This window comes from Hemiscyllium ocellatum, chromosome 1 (assembly GCF_020745735.1).
Source record: "Hemiscyllium ocellatum isolate sHemOce1 chromosome 1, sHemOce1.pat.X.cur, whole genome shotgun sequence".
Classification (NCBI taxonomy): Eukaryota; Metazoa; Chordata; class Chondrichthyes; order Orectolobiformes; family Hemiscylliidae; genus Hemiscyllium; species Hemiscyllium ocellatum.
In genome coordinates, this window is record NC_083401.1 from 115,195,463 (window position 1) to 115,217,200 (window position 21,738).

The window sequence follows — 21,738 nt, forward strand, 5'->3', positions numbered from 1 at the left end:
ATAGTTGGATAAGATGGCTACGTGAAAATTCAAATACTTCACACTACAAACAATTACGAGCATTAATCACAGAAGCTAACTACCTGATACCAGTTTCAAATTAAGCATGACAATTAAATTCCAAAGTAAAAGCAGAAATTGCTGGAAAAGCTCAGCAGGTCTGGCAGCATCTGTGGAGGGAAGTCAGAGTTAACATTTCAAGTCTGAGGAAGGGTCATTGGACCTGAAACGTTAACTCAGATTTCTCTCCACAGATGCTGCCATACCTGCTGAGCTTTTCCAGCAATACCTATTTTTGTTTCTGATTTCCAACATTGGCAGTTCTTTCAGTTTTTATGATAATTAAATTTAAATCAACAAGGAATGATTTAATTGCAGCGATGAAATTTTCAGATGTAAAATTTATTTCCGTTTTGCCTTCTCTCAGTTCTTAACAGTTCTAAAAGTCTGATACTTCACCCGAGTGAAAGCATGGAACTTTGGAGGGTCAAGGGGTTTGCAAGACATTTATTGGTTACTTTCTATTTTGCATTCTCGAGTAAGTCTTCTCTAATTTTCAGGACTAAAAACAGGAGAAATCTGGGCTTCGACTCTGGCTCAACAGCAGTAAAGTAACGGAGTACCGAGTATGTGGCAATAAAGTGCAAGAATTATTATAGCGACATAGTGGTACAGAAGGATAGGACAGCTGGTAGGCGAGTGGGAAGACAAAGTGAATGTGAGTCAAGAAACGTACCAGCTAAAACAACAGCTTTTCCTTGTGAATAAAAAGCAAGTTTTTTGAACTTGCTAGAAAAGCAAAACAAACAGAAAATGGAGAGAAGATCAGACTCTTCAGGATATGAATTTACCAACAAAATGGCAAGATACTATGGTAGTATACTATGGATGAAGATCATATAAAAATGAACCAAACTAGGGGAGAGGAAAAGAAGGAACCACAAACAAAACACAAAATTATATCCTTCACAACTTATGTCGAAGAAACGCTGGTTTAGCCAGAGAGCCAACCTCAGAATAGGAAGCATGACAAGGAAATATATAAATGAGTATGCGAATAGTTAAGGGTAGGGGTGAGCAGACATTACACCTGGTGTACAAGAGATGACGGAACAGCCTCCCTATACATTGTAGCAATATTCCACTGTTAGGCAGACAACAAAGTTGAGCAGAAGAGAGAAAGCTGAATTTCTTGAATGCAGTTTTAGTAATGGGTTATCAGTGAGATTAAGAGAAAGTCAGGACTGCAGATGTTGGAGATCAGAGTGGAGAGTGTGGTGCTGAAAAAGTACAACAGGTCAGGCAGCATCCCAGGAGCAGGAGAATCGACATTTCGGGCATAAGCCCTTCATCAGAAACGAGGCTTGTGGGCCGGGCGGCTGAGAGATAAATGGGAGGGGGGTGGGGAAGGTAGCTGGGAATGCGATAGGTAGATGAAGGGGAGGTGGAAGATGATAGGTCGGAGAGGAAGGTGGACCAGAGAGATGGGAAAGGCTATGGACAGGTCAAGAGGGTGATGCCGAGATGGAAGCTTGGGACTGGGATAAGGTGGGGGAGAGGAAATGAGGAAACTGGTGAAATCCACATTAATCCCGTGTGGTTGCAGTATCCCAAGGCGAAAGATGAGGTGTTCTTCCTCCAGGCATCAGGCGGTTAAGGGTTTGGTGATGGAGGAGGCCCAGGACCTGCATGTCTTTGACGGGATGGTAGAGGATCCGTGAGATTGCCAATTTCAGGCACAATTAATTACAGATAGTGCAAACTCTAAATAAATACTGAGTAGGAATTAGGAAAAAACAGGCAAAACCTGTTTTACCCAGACCTTTTTAAAGGCTCCACAAAGTCACAGCTGAAATAAAAAGCAAGGACCATGAAATTTCTGTTGGTTATATCCCAATGCTATTGCCTTGCCAGATGTACAGAGGAAACTCCAATTATGAGAGAATAAACAGTTTCTGTCACATCTCCAATGAATTACTGCAAGCAGGAACAGCAGCTGCAAGCCATTTCCTGGACAAGATCTCAGCTGCAAATGTGTTGCTGGTCAAAGCACAGCAGGTTAGGCAGCATCTCAGGAATAGAGAATTCGACGTTTCGAGCATAAGCCCTTCATCCTCATTTTTTACCTGGACAAGATCTCCAAAGTTGATATATCAATATGCTAATTCAACACAACACCTAGCCCTTTCAATTTGTCATCTGCAAAACTAATAACTTACTCTTGACTTTGCTGTCAGCAGTAAGCCTCCAACCCCTAAAAATAGGTACCACAAACCTCTCTCAAAGGCTGTGGCACGATTTTCACCCGTGCAGACATTAATTTAAATCTGGCACCAAGTCAAGAGGATTCCTGGGTCAACCAGTGATGCTTGCAAGCTGACAAGCTCCTCAATGACCAATGCACTGAGCAACAAATCCTGAAGTAAAACACATCATCTTTATTTTGATTTTTAAATAAAAATTGAAACAATTGGAACATACACGTTGAAGGGAGAAGCTGAAACATGAAAGAAATTCATTTTAAAAATCTACAAATGTTTTTTTAAAAAATGGACATGCATGACATTTCACAAATATAAAATTAGCTTTTCCAAGGTCAGGGAGGTATTTCAATAGTTCAGATTATGTACTTAGTAAGCCAGTTAAAAAAAAATCCATCTGCCTCATTGAACAAGGTGTAGCATTTTCAAGGAGCTTACATCAAAAGGAAAAGCATAAAAGTCCAAACGTACATCCAGTGTTTCGAAACCGTTACTGTCTACAGAAACTTAGTGTCTACATCCTACAGGGAAGTAGGAACATCACTAACAGCAAATTCCAGATTTTCGGGTTAAACTGATCTGTACACATTTCTAGGCCACAGGCTTCAGAAGAGTAACGATGGCAAACACTATGAAATCAGGGATTACACACAATTCAGAAATTCTGCTTTATAAAGACATACCGAGTCCAACAGTTTTCTGAAAGGGTGTAAACTGTATGAAAGTATCATTGTAATTATGTTCACAATAAACTGGTTGGAGCTGTTTAGAAAAGAATGTCACTAATCTTTTCAGGGCCAATAGTCCTCTCACCATTCAAAAACATCCCCAGACATTTTTGTTTTATAGAACTTTCTAAATTAAATTCTCAAATTCCAATTATGTTTTAGAAAGTAGCTTAAGTATCCCTGTAACAAAGTACCCCATATAATAGAGTCCAGTTAATGAGATTCCATTGTTCAGCAAATCCTTTTGCTTAAAGATTTGTAATCACAGAATGGTTAGCACAGAGAAGTCCATTCAACCTCACATGCCCAAGCCATCACTAACCAACTGGTCCCACACTGCTGCTCCTTACACACAACTCTACTATATTCCTTCCTTCAAGTACTTACACAACTCTTTTTTGAAAGTTACTGCTGAATCTGCTTCCACCCCAACTTTGAGGAAATGCACCACAGATTATAATTCAATGATAAACATTGTTGTCTTCATCCCTTTTGGCTCTTTTCCCAATCACCTTAAATCTGCATCCTCTGGTTCCTGCCACAGGAAACAGAATAATGAAGGCATAATTTACAGAACCATTTTTGGTATTAAGTTGCTATAGCAAATCCTGCATTAATCTTCTCTGCACATTAAGTAATGCCAAGCTTCTCCAGAACCTCCACATTACTGAACACCATTTCCGATGCACATAGAGTCATGAGCTGTCCCATTTGCCAGCATTTGGCCATATCCCTCTAACCCATTCCTATTCATATGCCCATCCAGATGCCTTCTAAATGTTGTAATGGTACCAGCCTCCTCCACTTCCTCTGGCAGCTCATTCCATACACACACCACCCTCTGTGTGAAAAAGTTGCCCCTTAGGTCTCTTTGAGGAGAAAGTGAGGACTGCAGATGCTGGAGATCAGAGCTGAAAATGTGTTGCTGGAAAAGCACAGCAGGTCAGGCAGCATCCAAGGAGCAGGAGAATCAGCATTTTGGGCATGAGCCCTTCTTCAGGAACCTTCTTCAGTCTCATGCCCGAAACGCCGATTCTCCTGCTCCTTGGATGCTGCCTGACCTGCTGCGCTTTTCTAGCAACGCATTTTCACCTTAGGTCTCTTTAAAATCTTTCCTCCCTCACCTTAGCTCCCCCACGCAAGTTTCTCCAAGGTCAACTGTGAATTTCATTGGAGCTCATTCTAAGAAAAATAAACAATGATCAGAGATGCTTGAAACTAAACAGCAAGAAGCAGAGACAGTCAGCTGTGCAGAGTCCCTGTCTGGTCTGATAGCTGTGCAGTTTTACTGCTCCATTTTTTTCATCTCCCACATGGTCCCTGCTTACTCTCTCTTCCTCCTTTTTAAAGAGCTTTTGTTTTGATTGTTTTTCTCCAAAGTTCCAAAGACAATGCAACAGCTTACAAAACAGTAATTACTTCTCCAAGAATTCAAGGAAATCTGCTCCAACATTGAAAATACCTCAAAAAAAAAAGCAGTTCTGATAGTCACAATTTTTTCCGGCCCTCCATCTTGGATTATCCAGAATCCTTCATGAACCTTAATGTCCTAGCCAATTTCTTCCGCACTTTCTTTTCCAAATCCTTGATATCCTTCTTAGAGTGTGGTGCCAGAATTGAATACAATTCATTGTCTTAAAGATTTAGCATAACTTGCTTGCTTACGTAAACTGTGTCCTGACTATTAAAGTCAAAAATCCCGTGTCTTTTAAGAAACAGTCTTCTCAACATGCCCTGCCTTATTTAAAAGATTTATGTACATGTGTATACACACATTCAAACCCAGACACAAAGTCCTTCTGTTCTTCTGTTCCTTTAAAATTATGCAATTTAGTTTGTATTTCATCTACTAATCTTACTAACAAACATGCATGTATCATTTACTGCTCATTAATTTAATCTGCTACCAAACAATAGCCGTTACTATCCCCTTCGTAATTCACAGTATTTCAGAGTTTCACGTCATCTGCAAACTTTAAAAAGTCCTGTACATACATAATGGTCTTAATGTGTACCAAAAAGGAACTGATCGAACTACTGGCATAAAGCACTGCCTTCTACCCTCGGATCCAAAACATCCATTCATCACAAATCACTGTTTCCCATCCACTACCTTTTTTTTGCTGTTCCTGTTTCTTTTCTGTTTTTTATGCTGTTCCTAATTTCCCTTGTCAGCCATGGTTGCCTCTTCCTCCCCATACTTTTCTTGGGATGAATTTCTGCTGTGTCTCCTGAATTAGCCCCAGAATCCCCTCCCCATTGCTGCTCCACTGTCTTCCCCGCTAGGCTTCCCTTCCAACCAACGTTGGTCAGCTCCCCCCTCATGACTTTGTAGTTACCTTTACTCAACTGTAATACTGTTACATCTGATCCCAGCTTTCCCCTCTCGAAATGCAAAGGTTAGTTCTATCATATTATGGTTACTGTCCCCTAGGGGCTCCTTCAAATTCTGTTCCCTTATCAAATCGAACTCATTACACATCACCAAATCCAAAATGGACTGTTCCCTAATAGGCTCTACCACAACAAAAAACAAAAAACACCACCTCAGAGACATTCTCAGGAATTCCTTTTCTTGAGCTCCACTACCAATCTGATTTTCTGAGTCCACCTGCATATTGAAGACCGCATGATTATTTTAATAATGCCTTTCTTTTTTTTAAAAAAATCTCCTGATTTATTTTCTTCCCTACATCCTGACTACTGCTAGGAGGCCTGTAGATGACTCCCATCATGATCCTTTTCCATTTGCAGTTTTTTTTAAACTCACAGAGTAAGAGGTTGTAGAATCTATTGTTTTTGATTCCATTTAATTCGTTACAAACAAGGCAACCCTACTGCCGTGCCCATGTGCCTGTCCTTTTGAGAGATCACATGGATCCTTGGATATTTATTTCCCAGACCCTGATCTCCTTGCAGCTATGTCCCTGTGATACCCACAACACCGTTCCTGCCTATTTCAATCTGCGCTACAATCTCATTGACATTGTTTCATATACTGTGTGTATGTTAAGTACAAACACCCTGTCCTGCATTGACTTGCCCCCCCCCCCCTTCTCATCACTGTTCTCTTACCTGCTGTTAGATTCTTGACCCTTTCCATAGTCTCCGTCTTATTACATTTTCTGGAAACTTTCAGTTCCTAATTAATGAACCAAAACCCGCAACCCATTCTAAAAGAAGGAAGATTTAACAGGATTCTGGGTTTGTTCAGTATGTCGTTTAATTGCATGACACTGTGATCTCTGTAAAAGCTGCATCTTATGGTCCTGTCCTACTAGTTACTCAATGAAGAAATAATGCTCTGAAAGCTAGTACTTCCAACTAAACCTGTGGACTAAAACTAGTTTATATCTCTGCCCCATACAGCTCAAAATGAACAGCTTTATCATCATTTAATCAACTGGACAGATGTCTATGACTTTAAAAGGAAAACCAGTAAATTCAATTATCAAGAGATATTAATTACATGATATCAGAAAGTAATGATTATTATTTCTTTCAGTACACACTGAACAGTACATAAAAATATATAAAATTATCTGAGGTGTATAGGGAAAAATAAACTGCCACCACTTCCTGTAAATAAAACAATTTTGCAAAGTTTTAACTTTTGACTTAGCCACAGTAACCAGGTATTCAGAAATTCACTTGTAAGAATTTGCAATTGTATTACTTCTTAATTGTGTCAACATTTTTGGACTATAAACAGTTTAATGATCTGCCAAAGCAACATAGCGTAGATCAGGTTCGATTAGGAAAATATTACGGGAAATTGAGCTAAAGGATAACAAAATAATCATCAAATCATTATTCAGTAAATGTAATTTATAACAACGGCTACTCAATTAACTGGGACAAAGTAAAACAATGTGCTAGTAGTGCGCATTTATCCCTCTGTAACGGTAGATGGAATGAGTCTCCTCTGTTCACCAGCTATAAGTCTCCTATAAGATATTATTTCAGGCACCATAAACCAGTTCATAGTAGGCACTAATCCTGGCACAAACAAAGCTGGCACAAAACAGCAAACTCAATGAGGAGTACCACTGCACAGGAAGTAAGTAAATTCAAAATGGCACACACTAGATTTGAGATGCTCCTTTGGAGATTAAGCACAAATGTACAGTTATGTACAAGAGAATTTTTACGATTCATTGTGCCAGGACTGTTACTGCTGCTGACAACTAGAATACTGTTTAACTGTTTATTAGAGCGGGGGTGGGGAGGAGGCGGAGAGAACATGAGTGGTTGCACTCATTAAGACACATACTCATTTTTCTTTGCAAAGAAAATCCATAAACGGTCCACTAAAGCCAGAGTTGAACTTTACTTCCCAGGAGAAACGGTATTACTTTTTCCCAATATTAACATCACACATCTTGCTGACAAAATGCAAGTGAAAATTCAAAATGTAATTCCCACTACCTGGACTGTACATTAAAATAGTGACTGGCAGTGTATTGGTGCTCCACCCCTATTTTGACATGTGTAAATAATATAGAATCTCACTCTGACTACATCTCCCCTATTAACTGAATCCTGCATTCGGACTCTGCAATCGAAATGGGAGATGAGCAGGTGCAAAAAAGTAGAAAAATGACTGGTTTCAGGTCATGAATCCTCCACCAACTGAAAAATCTCCCAAGCATATCGATACAAGGGAAGGAAAGTTGAAAGCATTAAAATAGATTTAAACTAGTTTCTTCTTTGATGCTTGAAAGTTAAAATCTTTCACATTAACTGCACTGAAAATGCCTATTTGGGAAATAATGACTATAATTAATAAATGACTACACAAAAATAGTAAAAGCTCTATGGCCACTCAAAACTACAGGCTGCTGAACAATTCAGGCACATCATGAGCTCCAGTTTGCCATGCTTAATTATCAAAAAAACAGACAACTAATTCACTCCTGAATGCCAAATAACTGCAAGACATCCACTGTTTAAGAACCACACTCTAATTCTGCAAGACTCCAAATACTGTAATTTTACTAAATGCCAGAACAAAGATACAAATTATGTTTTGAAAATGGTTTGCAAGTGGTCAAACAAGAGACTCTTTTTTTTTCAAAAAGAAAAGCTTTTCTGAAACTACTCCTCACAATTCACTGAGCTAACAATGAAGCTGTTCACAGATATGCAATACTAGAGTCATGAGACACGCACAACATGACACAGCACAGCTAAAACATACTTCCTTGTAATGTGGGGAAAGTAAGAACAAATAGTGTAGCTCAAAAACAGTTGCTGTCAAGCAGGTGGAGTTGAGGATTATCAGATCAGCAATGATCTCATTGAGTGACAGAACAGACTGGATGGCTGAATAGTCTACCTCTGCTCCTAGGGTCTTATCATCTTACATGAAAGATTCTATGTAGACAAGATATTGTTGTGCCTAAAGGAAAGACAGCAAACAACTGAACAAGTTGCATTTTTATTGCATTATGTAACCTTGAGGAAATAGTCAGTGTTTCAAAAAATGAAGTGTTACTTTAGAAGTGTCACAACCTGTTATCTGAAAACACAAAAGAGCTACCAACACAGCCAAACCAATAAGCAGCACCTCAAATTTCACAATAGAATACATTCATCTGGGTGAGGTGTTGATAAACAAAGAAAAGGTAAAAGGTAAAAAGAAAAAAGAACTAGAGAAATTCTCATTGTAATCTCTTGGGGGAAAAAAAACCCCAGGAGATGCATTTGTAACCTGAAAGCCAACATTCAAGAAATTGCACTTGCATTCTGTCTTCCCAACTCATTCAGAGTTCTGCAATTCCTTTGAACGGCTGTCAAACAACATATTGCTCAAGAATGCAGGACTCAAAATAAAAGTGCCACTGAATTGTACACATCATTATTCTGTCAACTGTCTTGTTAGCTAGTTCCATCAAATATAAAAAGATCAGGAAATAATTAGTCCAATTTATCTCAATGTGCAAAATGTCTGAGTATACAAGCCCTCGTGTTTCTCAGACAGAAATAAGACAAAACTAATGCACATAAACTGCACTGAAGTGTTTATTTGCAATCTCTTTAAACTTTGATATTGGTGTTGTACTGTAATTCCTGCAGGAGTTTCTGAAACGCAGTCTTCTGCTGTGAATGGCAGCCAAAAGGAGCAGAATCTAGTGCTTTAGATCATTTGCATTTTAAGCCAAAGACATAATTTAGAATATCCAGATATAAAAATACTGTCAATACATAAAATAAACCTGTAACTTGAGGAAAAGCACTGAAATCAAAAATAGTATGCTAGCTTAAGATGAGCTACTTATTTAAAATCTCTTCTTCAAAAAGCTAAATTGTCAACAAGTATAACTCCAAGTCCTGTTGGTGTCTAGATGTCCAAAGATCTAGAGATTTGCCAGCATGTAGTGTAACAAACTTCACTCTTGCTCTTTTTGCTAAAAGGCGAGGGTGTCATACTAACAGACACAGGGTAACATCACAAATTGTTGCATCTATAATGTCGAGTTATAAATCTTAATGAATTTTTTTTTAAGAGCTCTCCCTTTGTTGATTCAATGCACACTATAATGGTGAACTAAACAGATTCTTCATTCTTACATTCAGTAAAGCTCTTCTTGCGAGTATCAACTTGGATCCCTTAAAGAGTTCCAGAATAAAAATGCTATCAAACACAACTATCGCTATAATGCAAAAGACATGCATTATCTTCTAAACTGGGAAAGGCTTTGGAAATCTGAACCACACAGAGACTTGGGAGTCCTAGTTCAGGATTTGCTTAAGGTTAACATGCAAATTCAATTGACGTTTCAAAAGGAAAATGCAGTGTTAGCATTCATTTCAAAAGGGCGAGAGTACAAGAGCAGAGATGTAGTGCTGAGGCTGTATAACACTCTGGTCAGACCTCAGTTGGAATATTGTGAGCAGTTAGGGTCCAGTATCAAAAGGAGGATGTGCTGGCCTTGAAGGGGAATCAGCAGATTTTTATAAGAATGATCCTGGGGATGAAGGGCTTTTCATAGAAGGACTCTGGGTCTGCACCCAATGAGGTTTAGAGGAATGAGGGAGGTTCTCATTGAAACTTTCAAAGTACCAAGAGGCCTAGACAGACTGGATGTGGAAGTTTCCACTACAGATCGTTTTGTCAACACAAATTGGCTAAAATATGACTGACGAACTGTGAATAATGTTTGAACAATGTGAACTTTCCACTGAACGGGTACAGCGGTTTTCTGTTATCGGTTTTCACAGCGTGAATATCTATAGCACGAGGTTGCAGTGGAATGCATGTACTGCATTATAGCAGGAGAACCTGTAGAAGGAGAGAGTAGGACCCGAGGGCACAGCCTTGGAGTAAAGGGATGACTGTTTATAACAGAGGGGAGGAGGAATTTCTTCATCCAGAACATGGTGAAACTGTGGAATTCAATGCAACAGAAGGCAAAGAAGGCCAAGTCATTGACTATATATAAGACAGAGATAGATAGGTTCTTGATTAGAAAGGTGATCAAAGGTCGCAAGAAGAATGGGGTTGAGCAACGTATCAACCAAGATTGAATGGGAGTCAACTTAATGGGCTGAATGGCCTAATTCTGCTCCTTATTCCTCTGGAATTATGGTCTCTTCTACCAGAAAGACACTAATTGAAAACCACCTCGACCAAAGCACAGGCACTTGCTGCATAATGGCATTGTTCAAATCAAAGATCTAAATGACGTCTAATAACTTGATGTCTGCTGGACAGTTCATCAAATTGTTCACGTGGTGATGAACATCCACTTAGCACCAAGACATTACAAGACCCAAAAATCCAACAGGAAAAAAATCAACAGCTCAGCCAGACTGTAAAAGAGGAATTCCAAACACAACTCAGAACCAATCTAGAAAATCTTTCGACTTCCAACCATACATATATACATGTGATATACACTTTCATATACCACCATGGTACATGGTATACTGTTAAACATCAGGTCAGATCAACTAAAGCCAGCAAAAGAGACACTTGTCTCCAGAAAATCAGGTTTGAATATTAGAACATACAAAATAGAGAAGTACAGCACAGAACAGGCCCTTTGGCTCATGATGTTGTGCCGAGGATTAATCCTAACGTAAAATAAAACAACAACCTAACTACCCCTCAACTCACTGCTATCCATGTGCATGTACAGCAGTCGCTTAACTGTTCCTAATGACTGCTTCCACCACCACCGCTGGCAACGCATTCCATGCATTCACAACCTTCCTCTGACGTTTCCTCTAACCTTTCTCCTAATATTTTAAAATTATGACCCTCATGCCAGTCAATTCTGCCCTGGGGAAAATATTGTAGCGACTGGTTCAATGATACTGATTCAGAAATATATGAGCTCCAAATAAAAAACAACCAATTTCATTGCCCGTATTGACAACTCAAGATTGCAAGTCAAGGCGGCAACATTCCAACAAGTCAAGTTTGACATTCATTTAGGAAGAAAAAGGACAAGCCAAGGAAAAAGCAAGCCCAATGGATCTGACAATGTGGATACCATCATGAAGGTCTTTTTGAAGTCACCCGTGTGATCTACATCCTCAACAACTTGAGGATGTACATGTCCCTGGGAGGGGTTGACAGGACTATAAAGATGGAGCTTTAGAGGAATATAGTAACATGAGGCCGCCATTCAGCCCCTCGAGCCTGTTCCATCATTCAATGGGGTCAGGGCTGATCTGTAGCCTAACTCCACATTCCGTCCTTTGGCCCACATCCCAAAGAATCTACATTCTCAACAACTTGTCAACTTTGAGTCCGTACTGGGAGCTGATACTCTACAGGTTATGACCTCTAGCCCTAGTTCATGGTGAACTACCATCGACTGGACAATCAAGCTGAGAGAAAATTAAAAGCCCGTGGCCCCGACAGCGTTACACTGAAGGCCTGCAAAGATTTAAAAGCCGGTATCTTTTGCTGACATCAAGATTTTACTTATCTTTACAAATGGGTGGATAATAAACTCCACCCCCACCTCCCATTTCAGGAATGCAACAGTTATAATTATCTTCAAGAGGATATATCATGTTGTGGGAACTAATAATGTACTTCCTTCATACCTGTAGCAGGGAAAATCCTGACACACACCCGTGAATTATGTACTTCCTGTGGTAGAGGGAATGCACGGAGCTGGTGTTGTTTTAGATCTTCTAGACAATTCAGACAAATCAAAGCAGGATATTAACATGACCACAAGGAACACCTCATTCTATTCATTGATCTGACCAAAGCATTTGACTCAATAAATTATGAGGCTCTGTGGATTGTGCTCCAGACATTTGCACATCAAAGAAACATCATCAATATAATCCTGCAACTGCTCTATGAAGATAGAACTGCAACTCTTAAGGTGGGAGATCTGAAATAAACTCCTTCAAAATCCAAACACGAGTGTCAAGCAAGGCTGGATAGCCCCCAAGCCATTTACAATCTAACCATCAAATTGCAGTTTGCCTCAAGCATCAAATGCCCTCCAGGCAGTTATACTAAATACTGCTTTGAAGAAAACTTCAGACAGCTCCTTCTCAAAACTAGTCTGACTAATACAGATGTACACAAACTACAGCACAGTGGCACAGTGGTTAGCACTGCTACCTCTCAGCTTCAGAGACCCGGATTCAACTCCCGCCTCAGGCGACTGTCTGTGTGGAGTTTGGACATTCCCCCGAGTACTCCGATTTCCTCCCACAATCCAAAGATGTGCAGGTTAGGCAAATTGGCCATGCTAAATTGCCTGTTGTGTTAGGTGAAGGGGTAAATGTAGGGGAATCGGTGGTTTACTCTTCGGAGGGTCGGTTTGGACGTGTTGGGCTGAAGGGCCTGTTTCCACACTGTTAATAATCTAAAGTATACAAATGATTGCAGTGCACCAGATTTGGAAGATATTTCTAATTCTTTTTACAAGAAACTTTGCAAGCCCTTGAGTATTGCCAATGCAAAACACATATCAACTCAAAATTAGTCAGACAAAATTCTGAAAAGACTATGAAATATACTAATTACTTATCATAACTTGGCAATTCACTCATTCAAAATGAAACACTAAATGATATGATCAAACACCAAATTAGCTTTCTACAAGCCTTGACAGTGAGTTTTTGATGACAAAGACTTAAAAGACCTAGCGCTATGTGGAGGTGAGGTCATGGATACGCTGCATATTCATGGCACGTAAGAGTGCCTGGAGAATTCAATCAGCAATGGTTGTGTCTTATCCTCCAAATTCAACAGGATGACTAACAAACAAATCCTTCTGGAACCAGCAAAATGAAGCATTCAAGTACAAGTCCAGCAAAATCAACATTGCTTTTTGACAACCTTGACATCACATCCCAGTTAGGGTCCTGTTTATTTAATTTTCAAATGGCCAACATTCCAAGGGAGAATAAAAGACATGTTACAATGACATTCATATTTTCTCCTTCAAATGGAATACCATTGACGCTAATGATTGAGAGGAGCTTCCTACTAACCAGTCAAAATGGTGAGAACATGCATCATGTTTTAAGTTACAACAGCCTAAAGATGATGCATTGCAGTGGTACAAGAGGATAAAAACCAAAATAAATCTTGCACTTTTGACCCCAATCCTTTTGGGACATGCTGTCCCATGAACCCTAAAGATCTACGGTTTGAGAATCGACATGTTCATTCACGTGAATACTCAAGGCAGAAATCTCAACCTCAGATTAATGCCACTTGTAAATAGAGGGTGAGCCACCATCAAGAATGATGACTGCAGTGTCCTAAAAAAATTCAACGTGCAAAACACTTTTGGCTAACAGCAAAGCTTGTTTAAAAGTTAACTGAATATTCTCACGATGAAATTCTGCACTTGCTGATAGATATTTATAAACAATAATACAAATGAATCAGAAAGGCAGCAGTACACAAATCTTCAATTATCTTTACAGGAATAAAATGTTTTAAGAGTTCCAAAATTCTAAATATTTTGAAGAAGTTTCAATATCATGACATTTGTTCTTAATGACTGTCTCACTTCTTGGAGCACTAGACATTTTTAAAAGAGTAAATTGTTGTCTACACTTCAAAACAGTTTAGACCTTTGCTTGTTCACTCTTTGTCAAACTCACCACTTTCATGGTTTAGTAATTCAAGATTGCATGAGTTATTTATAATCAAAATCACAGTGGAGGGTCCTGCAGCTCGATGAAGAACATCCCATTTCTGAGCCAGAAGCTCAAGCTTCAAGTTCCACTTCAGACGTTCAGAGCTAGGGAAGGTGCATTCATAACATGACCAAACAGATCAAGGATCAACCTGCACATCCTTCCAACATACACAGCAGGTGTTAAAAAGTGGGAGAAATTCCTAGCCAGTTACATAATCGAAGGAAAGTTGGAGCCTCTAACACTGCTACTCATAGCTCCAGATTACAACATGCACGGTTCCTGAGGATTGGATCTGAGCTCAAAGCAGAGTTTAATACATGAACCAACTAAAGTTTGGAGTCAGAACCAGGCAGGTCTTGTCCTACCCATCATGCAGTGGTTTAGACCAGCATGAGCTGCCTAATGAATAATCCAAATGATACATATATAGGATGATGAACAAACTGGACCTAGTACTTATCCCCAGGGAATGCCATTTCCAGCACTCATTTAATGAACACAGCATCCACTTGTCCTAACTCTGTCATGTTCATTAACCAGTTTTCTATCCATATCATTACATATCATCTGGTACTCTGATTAGTCTTTATTAACAACCTTCTTATAAGACATTCATCAAAAATATTCTAAAAACGCATTTGCAGGTCAGTTACTTTATTCCCTTTATCTAGCCTTCTCGTTACATCTTCAAAATGCTAATAAATTTTGTCAAGCACAGATTGCATTTAAAAATCCGTAACAAGAACAGAAATTATTAGAGAAGTTTAGCAGGTCTGGCAGCATCTATGGGGTTAAAGTTCCCAGTCCAGTGACCCTTCTTCTGAAGGTCTGATCGACTGCCACATCTGCTGAGTTTCTCAAGCAATTTCTGTCTGTTTCAGATTTTCAGCATCTGCAATTCCTTGTTTTATTTTCAAAAAAAATTTCCATGCTGGCTACCGTTGATTAACCGAAGATTTCTTAATTATAAATTTTATAGTGAATTAAGGACAACAGGATGTCATTCAGAAATAATATTAGACTAACTAGCTTATAGCACTCCTCTTGAATACATAAATTGCCATAGGACTGGAGAAAAGCTAATGTGACACACTACTCAATTAATTCAGGACTGAAATACTGTGGCCACAGCCCCTGAAATTTGCTCCTGACGCTGTCTGGCTTGCTGCATTCTTCCAGCCTCCTGCTTGTCTACTTTAGATTTCTTTCAGCAGCACAAGCTGCTTAATAATTTGAGGCATACTGAATTTTCAAAAGCCATTTTTTTTTCACAACAGCACTACCAACTGTTCAGATTGTGTTTGGGAACGCCTACATTCTTGTTTCCACCATCCATCACACAACATCACCACCATAATTTCAACCTTCTCAATTATGCTTCCCCATCATTACTGAGCAATCTATCATCTTTTTAAGTATTATTTTTCCTTCCTAACGAAGGGCTTATGTCCGAAAAGTCGATCCTCCTGCTCCTCGGATACTGCCTGACCAGTTGTGCTTTTCCAGCACCACACTCTCAACTTTGATCTCCAGTACCTGCAGTCCTCACTTTCTCCTTATTGACTAATTCATACCTCGCTGTCTGAATTAATGGGACCTTTATGTCTATTAAATGCTTACCAGTTTTTCCACATTTTAATAGTGACTACAACTCCATTTCAAAAGTATGTCATGAATATCGTAGGATTTTAGGATATCTTATGCTCACGGAAGACACAATATGAATCCAATCCCTACTTGGTCTCTCAGCATCTCAAAGCCGCTTAATTATTTTCCCTACGATATTTTCTTATCATTTACTTCAGCCAAGCCTCATTCTTTTGTCTGAAAGCTTAATGATCTTCCACGTTTTTTTCCCGGTCCCTTTTTCAGTCACCGTCCTAGTCACTTAGGGCAATTAAGACCCAAATAAGTACACTACTGTGGGCCTGGAGCCACATGTAGGCCAAACCAGGGAACAATGACAGCTTCATTTCCTAAAATACATTGATGAACCAGATGGGTTTTTTCCAAAACAATCAACAATAGTTCCATGATCATCATTAGACCCTTAGTTCCAAATTTTTAATGAAATCAAATTCCACCCAGTGTCATGGCAGGTTTTGAACCCAGGTCTACAGCATGTTGCTAGGGTAAGAGGTTAATAGTTGAGTGATAATTCCTCTAGATCATTACATTTGGAGGAAGACAATGTCCTTTATAAGACTTAAGGATTCTATGAAACACAGGCCACAATTCTGACTAATATGCTTAATTTTCCACAAGTTGTTGTAACCTTTCTGTGACATGACTTGCAGGATAATATCTCATACATGCAAACAAACGTTGGTTGTTCTTTCAATACTGTCAAAAAAATGAATATTTATTACTGCAAAACCTCTATTTGTATGCCAATATTTGTTATGTATTTTACTTTATTGACACCCGAACGAAAATCAGGCAGAAAAACATTGCTAAACTATGGACAAAACATAACCTCTATTTAATTTGAACCCTTCTTTCTTCAAATCCTTTCTTTGGTACTCTATCGAAATGGCATCTGTTGTGCTTAAGACTGCAAATATTGTAGCTGCCTTGCTATCTCATATCCCACTGGTGATTTTAAAGATACGTACAAAAAATGACAAAAGAATTGGTTCAGTCAATAAACTTTTTTTTCTGACATAGGATGTGGCCCAGACTAGCTAGGCCAGCATTTATTACTCATTCCCACCTGCCAGGAGGAAGGTAGTGGCAATCATAAAGAACATGAAAACATCCATTTGTGGTTTTCATGGTCAGGTGCAGACGACAGTGCAAGTTCAAATTTTAAAATTCTTGATATCATGCAAACTATGAGCAGAGATTGTCGTTGGTGAGGAGCAAGAGGCCTAATTACATGTATTATATGCATTAGCACCCTAATTATTACAGCAGCTCACCTCGTTGATATGCAGCTTCCCTTTCTCTCACCTGCAGGATAGAAACTAGATAGAAACTAGACAGTAACAAGACCTGGCATGACAGTCAGATTGGTAACTATTTGCCCCTCCAGTTCATCCTCAATCACCATTATGTCAGGCAAACTACAGGGCTGTGACCACTCAAACCACTTCTCCATCAGACTACAAAAGCAGGGGAACAATTTTCCTCTGTCCAACGTGTCTGTGTCAACTGACAGGAACTTTGCAGGAAAGCTGTGGACTATTTGTGCTTTACAGGGTACATGGCTGGCCTTTAAAGATGGCACCGATGCCTGGAAAGATCTGGCAGTGAAAAAATACAATGGACATAGGTGTAGAACAGAGGCATGGTGCATAGCTCATGAAGCAAGTTCAGAAGATAGTGAGAGAAAAACCACTACGGCTCACAGAGAAACCCTCCACAAAACTCACCAAAATGAGCTGATTTCTGATCAGATTTAGTCTATAGGATCAAGAAAAGGTCATTCACCCCTTGTACCTGTGCCACCCATGAATGTGGCCTTACTTGTGATAAAGAATAATATTTCATTCACTGCTTCTCGATTACGTTATGCGACCATGAACCATTTTTTCGATGATGCACATGCCACCAAATTCCTTTGCATTCCACACCATTAAAGAAATACTCTGAACTTTTTCAGATCCAGAGTTAATGAGCTCATACCTCCCCACATCTGTCGAATATATGCCAACTCATTTTGTCCCACATAGTCATACATTGTTTTTATTCAATTACTGCAGAACAGCGACACTGACAATAAACAAACAAAATTACAGAATTCAATCACCCACATATAAAACATCCAGAATCACCTGGAATAAAAAGAAAGAGTTCAGCTTTTTTCACTGGCAAGAGTCGTCATCAAAACCTTGGGTGGTGGGGGAAGAGGGGGCCTGCCTTCTTTTGCCTTGTATCACTGCTTTACACCTTCCTCAATTTAATCGGCCGAAACAAACCATATCGAGTATTTGTCGGGGAGATGTAATGTTTATCACGTTGAGATGCCAGTTACTGTAAGTACATTAGGTTGGAATTTACCTGCAAGACTGTCCTGATCTCCGGTTGCTGGTTCCGAGAAACCCTCGACGGTTGGAGATCCGATTGCCTGACCGAGACAGGAGGTGGGAATGCAAGGAAGAATACAGAGAGAGAAGAACACGCATCGGTTCCAATCCATCCTCAGCGTCAGCCGGCCGAGAACCCTGCAAGAAGTAGCGCGCAAATAAAAGGCCACGAATATGAAAAGGTACAAACTCCCAGCAAGAAGCAGTCGTTCAGCACATGCCAGCTGGAGTGAGCTTAGGAAGAGGCGAATGCCTAAAAATGCAGCAATTGTTACATTGCAGCAAGTAACCAGTGAATGGAACGTTGCTTTATTGAGTCACAATCCGGTCGAATGTTGTCCGGATCATCCCGGGTTCCAGAGCAGAGCCGACGGCGAGGCGCCGCTTCCGCACCAGCATCAACATGAGGACAACCCTTCTGCTGCATTCAGCAGAAAACCGTTCAAATCTCCCCCACTACCACCACCAACGTGCTGCCGTCGACCGGCTGGTTGAAGCACCGACTCAAAACCTCTAACTTTCCCCCCCCCCCCCCTTCCGAAACGATTGCAGAGACCTTCGCTTTAAAAACAAATACTCGTGCTCCTCACCTTCAAAGAAAGAAACAAACTGAGCCGCACTTTTGCGATGGGTTCCAGCTCCGTATTTATTCTGTGCGCGGATCCTCACACCAGAACTTCAACCAGGGTCGTCATCTGCGGGGAGTTAATGGTCAGTAAGAATTTGAAGCTGCATCGATCCGGGGAGCGAAGATCTCCCGGTGAGCAGCCGGGATCCCGAAGTCGCAGTCAGTCTGAGAGCCGCAGGAAACTCCTCCTCACACCCTCCAACTGTGAACTACAGAATCCGCTTCTCCCCCACCCACCTACCCCCCGACACACGCAGCATCTCAGATAGCGTCTCGCCGCCTTCGCTCTCAGCAGAAACTTTATCTGACAAGTAGGTTCCTCCCCCCTAGCTCTGCGGCAGCATCATTACTTTCCCTATCCGATTTCTTGGAGTGGAAGTGTTGGAGGGAGGGTGGGTGGTTGGAGGAAGTCAGTGTGCAAATATGTGACATCAGCAGAGGCTATACGCAGTGCAGCTGCGTAGCGCTGCGGCTCTGTCTGCACGGAATCCTAGCGTTCTGGTGAAAGTGAGAGGCAGTGTGTGAGGGAGCACCGCTTCTGCGGTTGCAACCCCCTGGGGATTGTCTGGGAAGGAAGGCTGGTGAAGGTACTGCTTCAGCGCGGGTGGGGGCTGGTGAGTGCCAGGCAGCGTTCAGAACTCGCCGCAAAACATCGGATTCTCGCCCCTCCTCACCTCTCGCCATTGGTTGCTTTGTCACAACATGGCAGCAGCCTATTGGTGTAGCCGGGGATCACTAGAAGCCGGGAGCAGATCCTGGTGCGAAAGATCTTCACGCAGTTTCTTCATGTGCCGCTCTGGGATCTGACTTGCAGTCGTTTCCCGATGACTCATAGCTCCTGGAATGGTTGTTTCCTCAGCTGCAGGAAATACGGAAAAGCAGAATCTCGAAGGAATTCTTTGTTGTGTTGGTGTGCATGCATGCGTCTCGTATGCGCTGTACAGTTTGGAAATAACAATCAACCTGAGCAATGTTATGACATTGCAGCATGTGTTAGCACATTTCACCGTAGGGTCTGGTAATACAGCTTTATGTTTTGAAGAATATTCTTTACCTTCAGAACACTGTCTGTTGAATTAATTTGACTTTAGATCAATATATAATTTTCAATATCCACAAAAGGATATCCACAAATATTGAAGGAACACAGCCAACATTCAAGTTTTGGTGTATTTTATACACTTGTTGGCATCCTTCCATCTAGGAAAGATGATGGCCTGCAGGAAACAATTCATAGAAACATAGATGATAGGAACACGGGTAAGTCAATCATCCCTTGAATCATGCCCGCCATTCAATATGATCATGACAGACCAAATCAACTAAGAAACTGTTCCCACTCTCTCCCAATATCTTTTGATTCTTTTAGCCTTAAGAACTATATCTAACACTTTGAAAACATTCAATATTTTTGGGACAACCATTTTCTGTGGCAGAGAATCATTTTCAGTGATTATGACATTGAGTATAGGAGCTGGGATGTTATGTTGCGGCTGGACATTGGTGGAGGCAACTTTTGGAAAGCTGCGTACAGTTCTGGTCACCTTTCTACAAGAAAGATGTTGTTAAACTTGAGAGGATGCAGAGAAAAATTTGCAAGGATTTGCCCAGACTGGAGGCTTTGAACAATAAGGAGAGGCTGAATAGACTGGGGCTTTTTTTCTCTGGAGGGTCTGAGGCTAAGGTGACCTTATAGACTTTGATCAAATCATGAGGGCCGTGGATAGGGTGAATAGCCAAGGTATCTTTCCTGTGGTGAGGGAGTACAAAACCAGAGGATATAGGTTTAAGGTGAGAGGGAAAAGATTTAAAAAGGACCTGAGGGGTAGTATTTTCATGCAGAAGATGGTGTGTGCCTGGAATGAGTTGCCATAAGAAGTGATGGAAGCTGGTACAATTACAACATTTAAAATGCATTTTGACAGATATATGAATAGGAATGGTTTAGAGGATTAAAGGCCAAATGCTGGTTAATTGGACGAGGTCAGATTGGGATGTCTGGTTGGCGTGGATGAGTTGGACTGAAAGGTCTGTTTCCATGCTGTATGACTTTATCTTAGTCAGTGTTCTACCTTATTTCCATAAACTATCTCCCGTGGTTATGGACTGCCCAGCCTTTGGAAACATCCTGTGTTTACCTTGCCTCCTCTTGTTAGAAATTTATAGGTTTTGTTTGGGATTTCCCTCAAATTTCCCTCAATTTTCTCAAGTCCAGCAAATGGAGTTGTAACCGATCCAGTCACTCTTCAGACCTCAGTCCTGCCAGCCAGGAATTAGTCTGGTAACTTTTTTTGTGCACTCCATACATAGCCAGAATATCATTCTCTGAATAGGAGACCAAAACTGGACACAATACTCCAGGTGTAGGCTCACCAAGTGCTATACAATTGCAGCAAGGTATTCCTGTTCCTGTGCTCATTTTCTCACTATGAAGGCTAACTTACCATTCACCTTCTTCACTGCCTACTGCACCTGCATGCTTACTTTCAGTGACTGGTATACACGGACATCCAGGTCTCATTGTACCTCCCCCTCTCCCAATCTATCACCAGTCAAATAATAATCTACCTTCCTGTTTTTCTATCAAAGTAGATCACCTCACATTTATCTACGTAATATTTCATCTGGCATACATTTGCCCAATTACTCCAAATTATACTGAAGCATCTCTGCATCCTTCTCACAGCTCACCTTTCCAGCTTTGTGTCAGCTGCAAACTTAGAGATGTTACATTTAATTCCCTTACTTGAATCATTAATATATACAGTGAATGGCTGCAGTCCAAGCACTGATCCTTTTGGTACATCCACAAGTCACTGCCTAACACTCAGAAAATGGCCTGCTAATTCATACTCTTTGTTTCCTGGCTGACAACCAGTTCTCCGTCGGCATGGATGAGTTGGACAGAAGGGTCTGTTTCTGTGCTGCACATCTCTATGACTCGATGATGATGACTA

The 21,738-nt window shown here is 40.5% G+C and overlaps 1 protein-coding gene across 1 annotated transcript in view; it reads right to left on the reverse strand.

Annotated features, from left to right (window-relative positions):
• The window catches only part of stim2b (stromal interaction molecule 2b), a 128,956-nt gene extending 109,522 nt beyond the window's left edge, over positions 1 to 19,434 (reverse strand). The window contains exons 1-2 of the mRNA XM_060825090.1: positions 18,744 to 19,434; positions 18,128 to 18,291 (exon numbers count right to left, since the gene is read on the reverse strand). Coding sequence (XP_060681073.1) covers positions 18,128 to 18,266 — 139 coding nt within the window. The 5' untranslated portion in view covers positions 18,267 to 18,291; positions 18,744 to 19,434. The remainder of the gene's footprint in view (positions 1 to 18,127; positions 18,292 to 18,743) is intronic.
• Between the last annotated feature and the right edge of the window lie 2,304 nt (positions 19,435 to 21,738).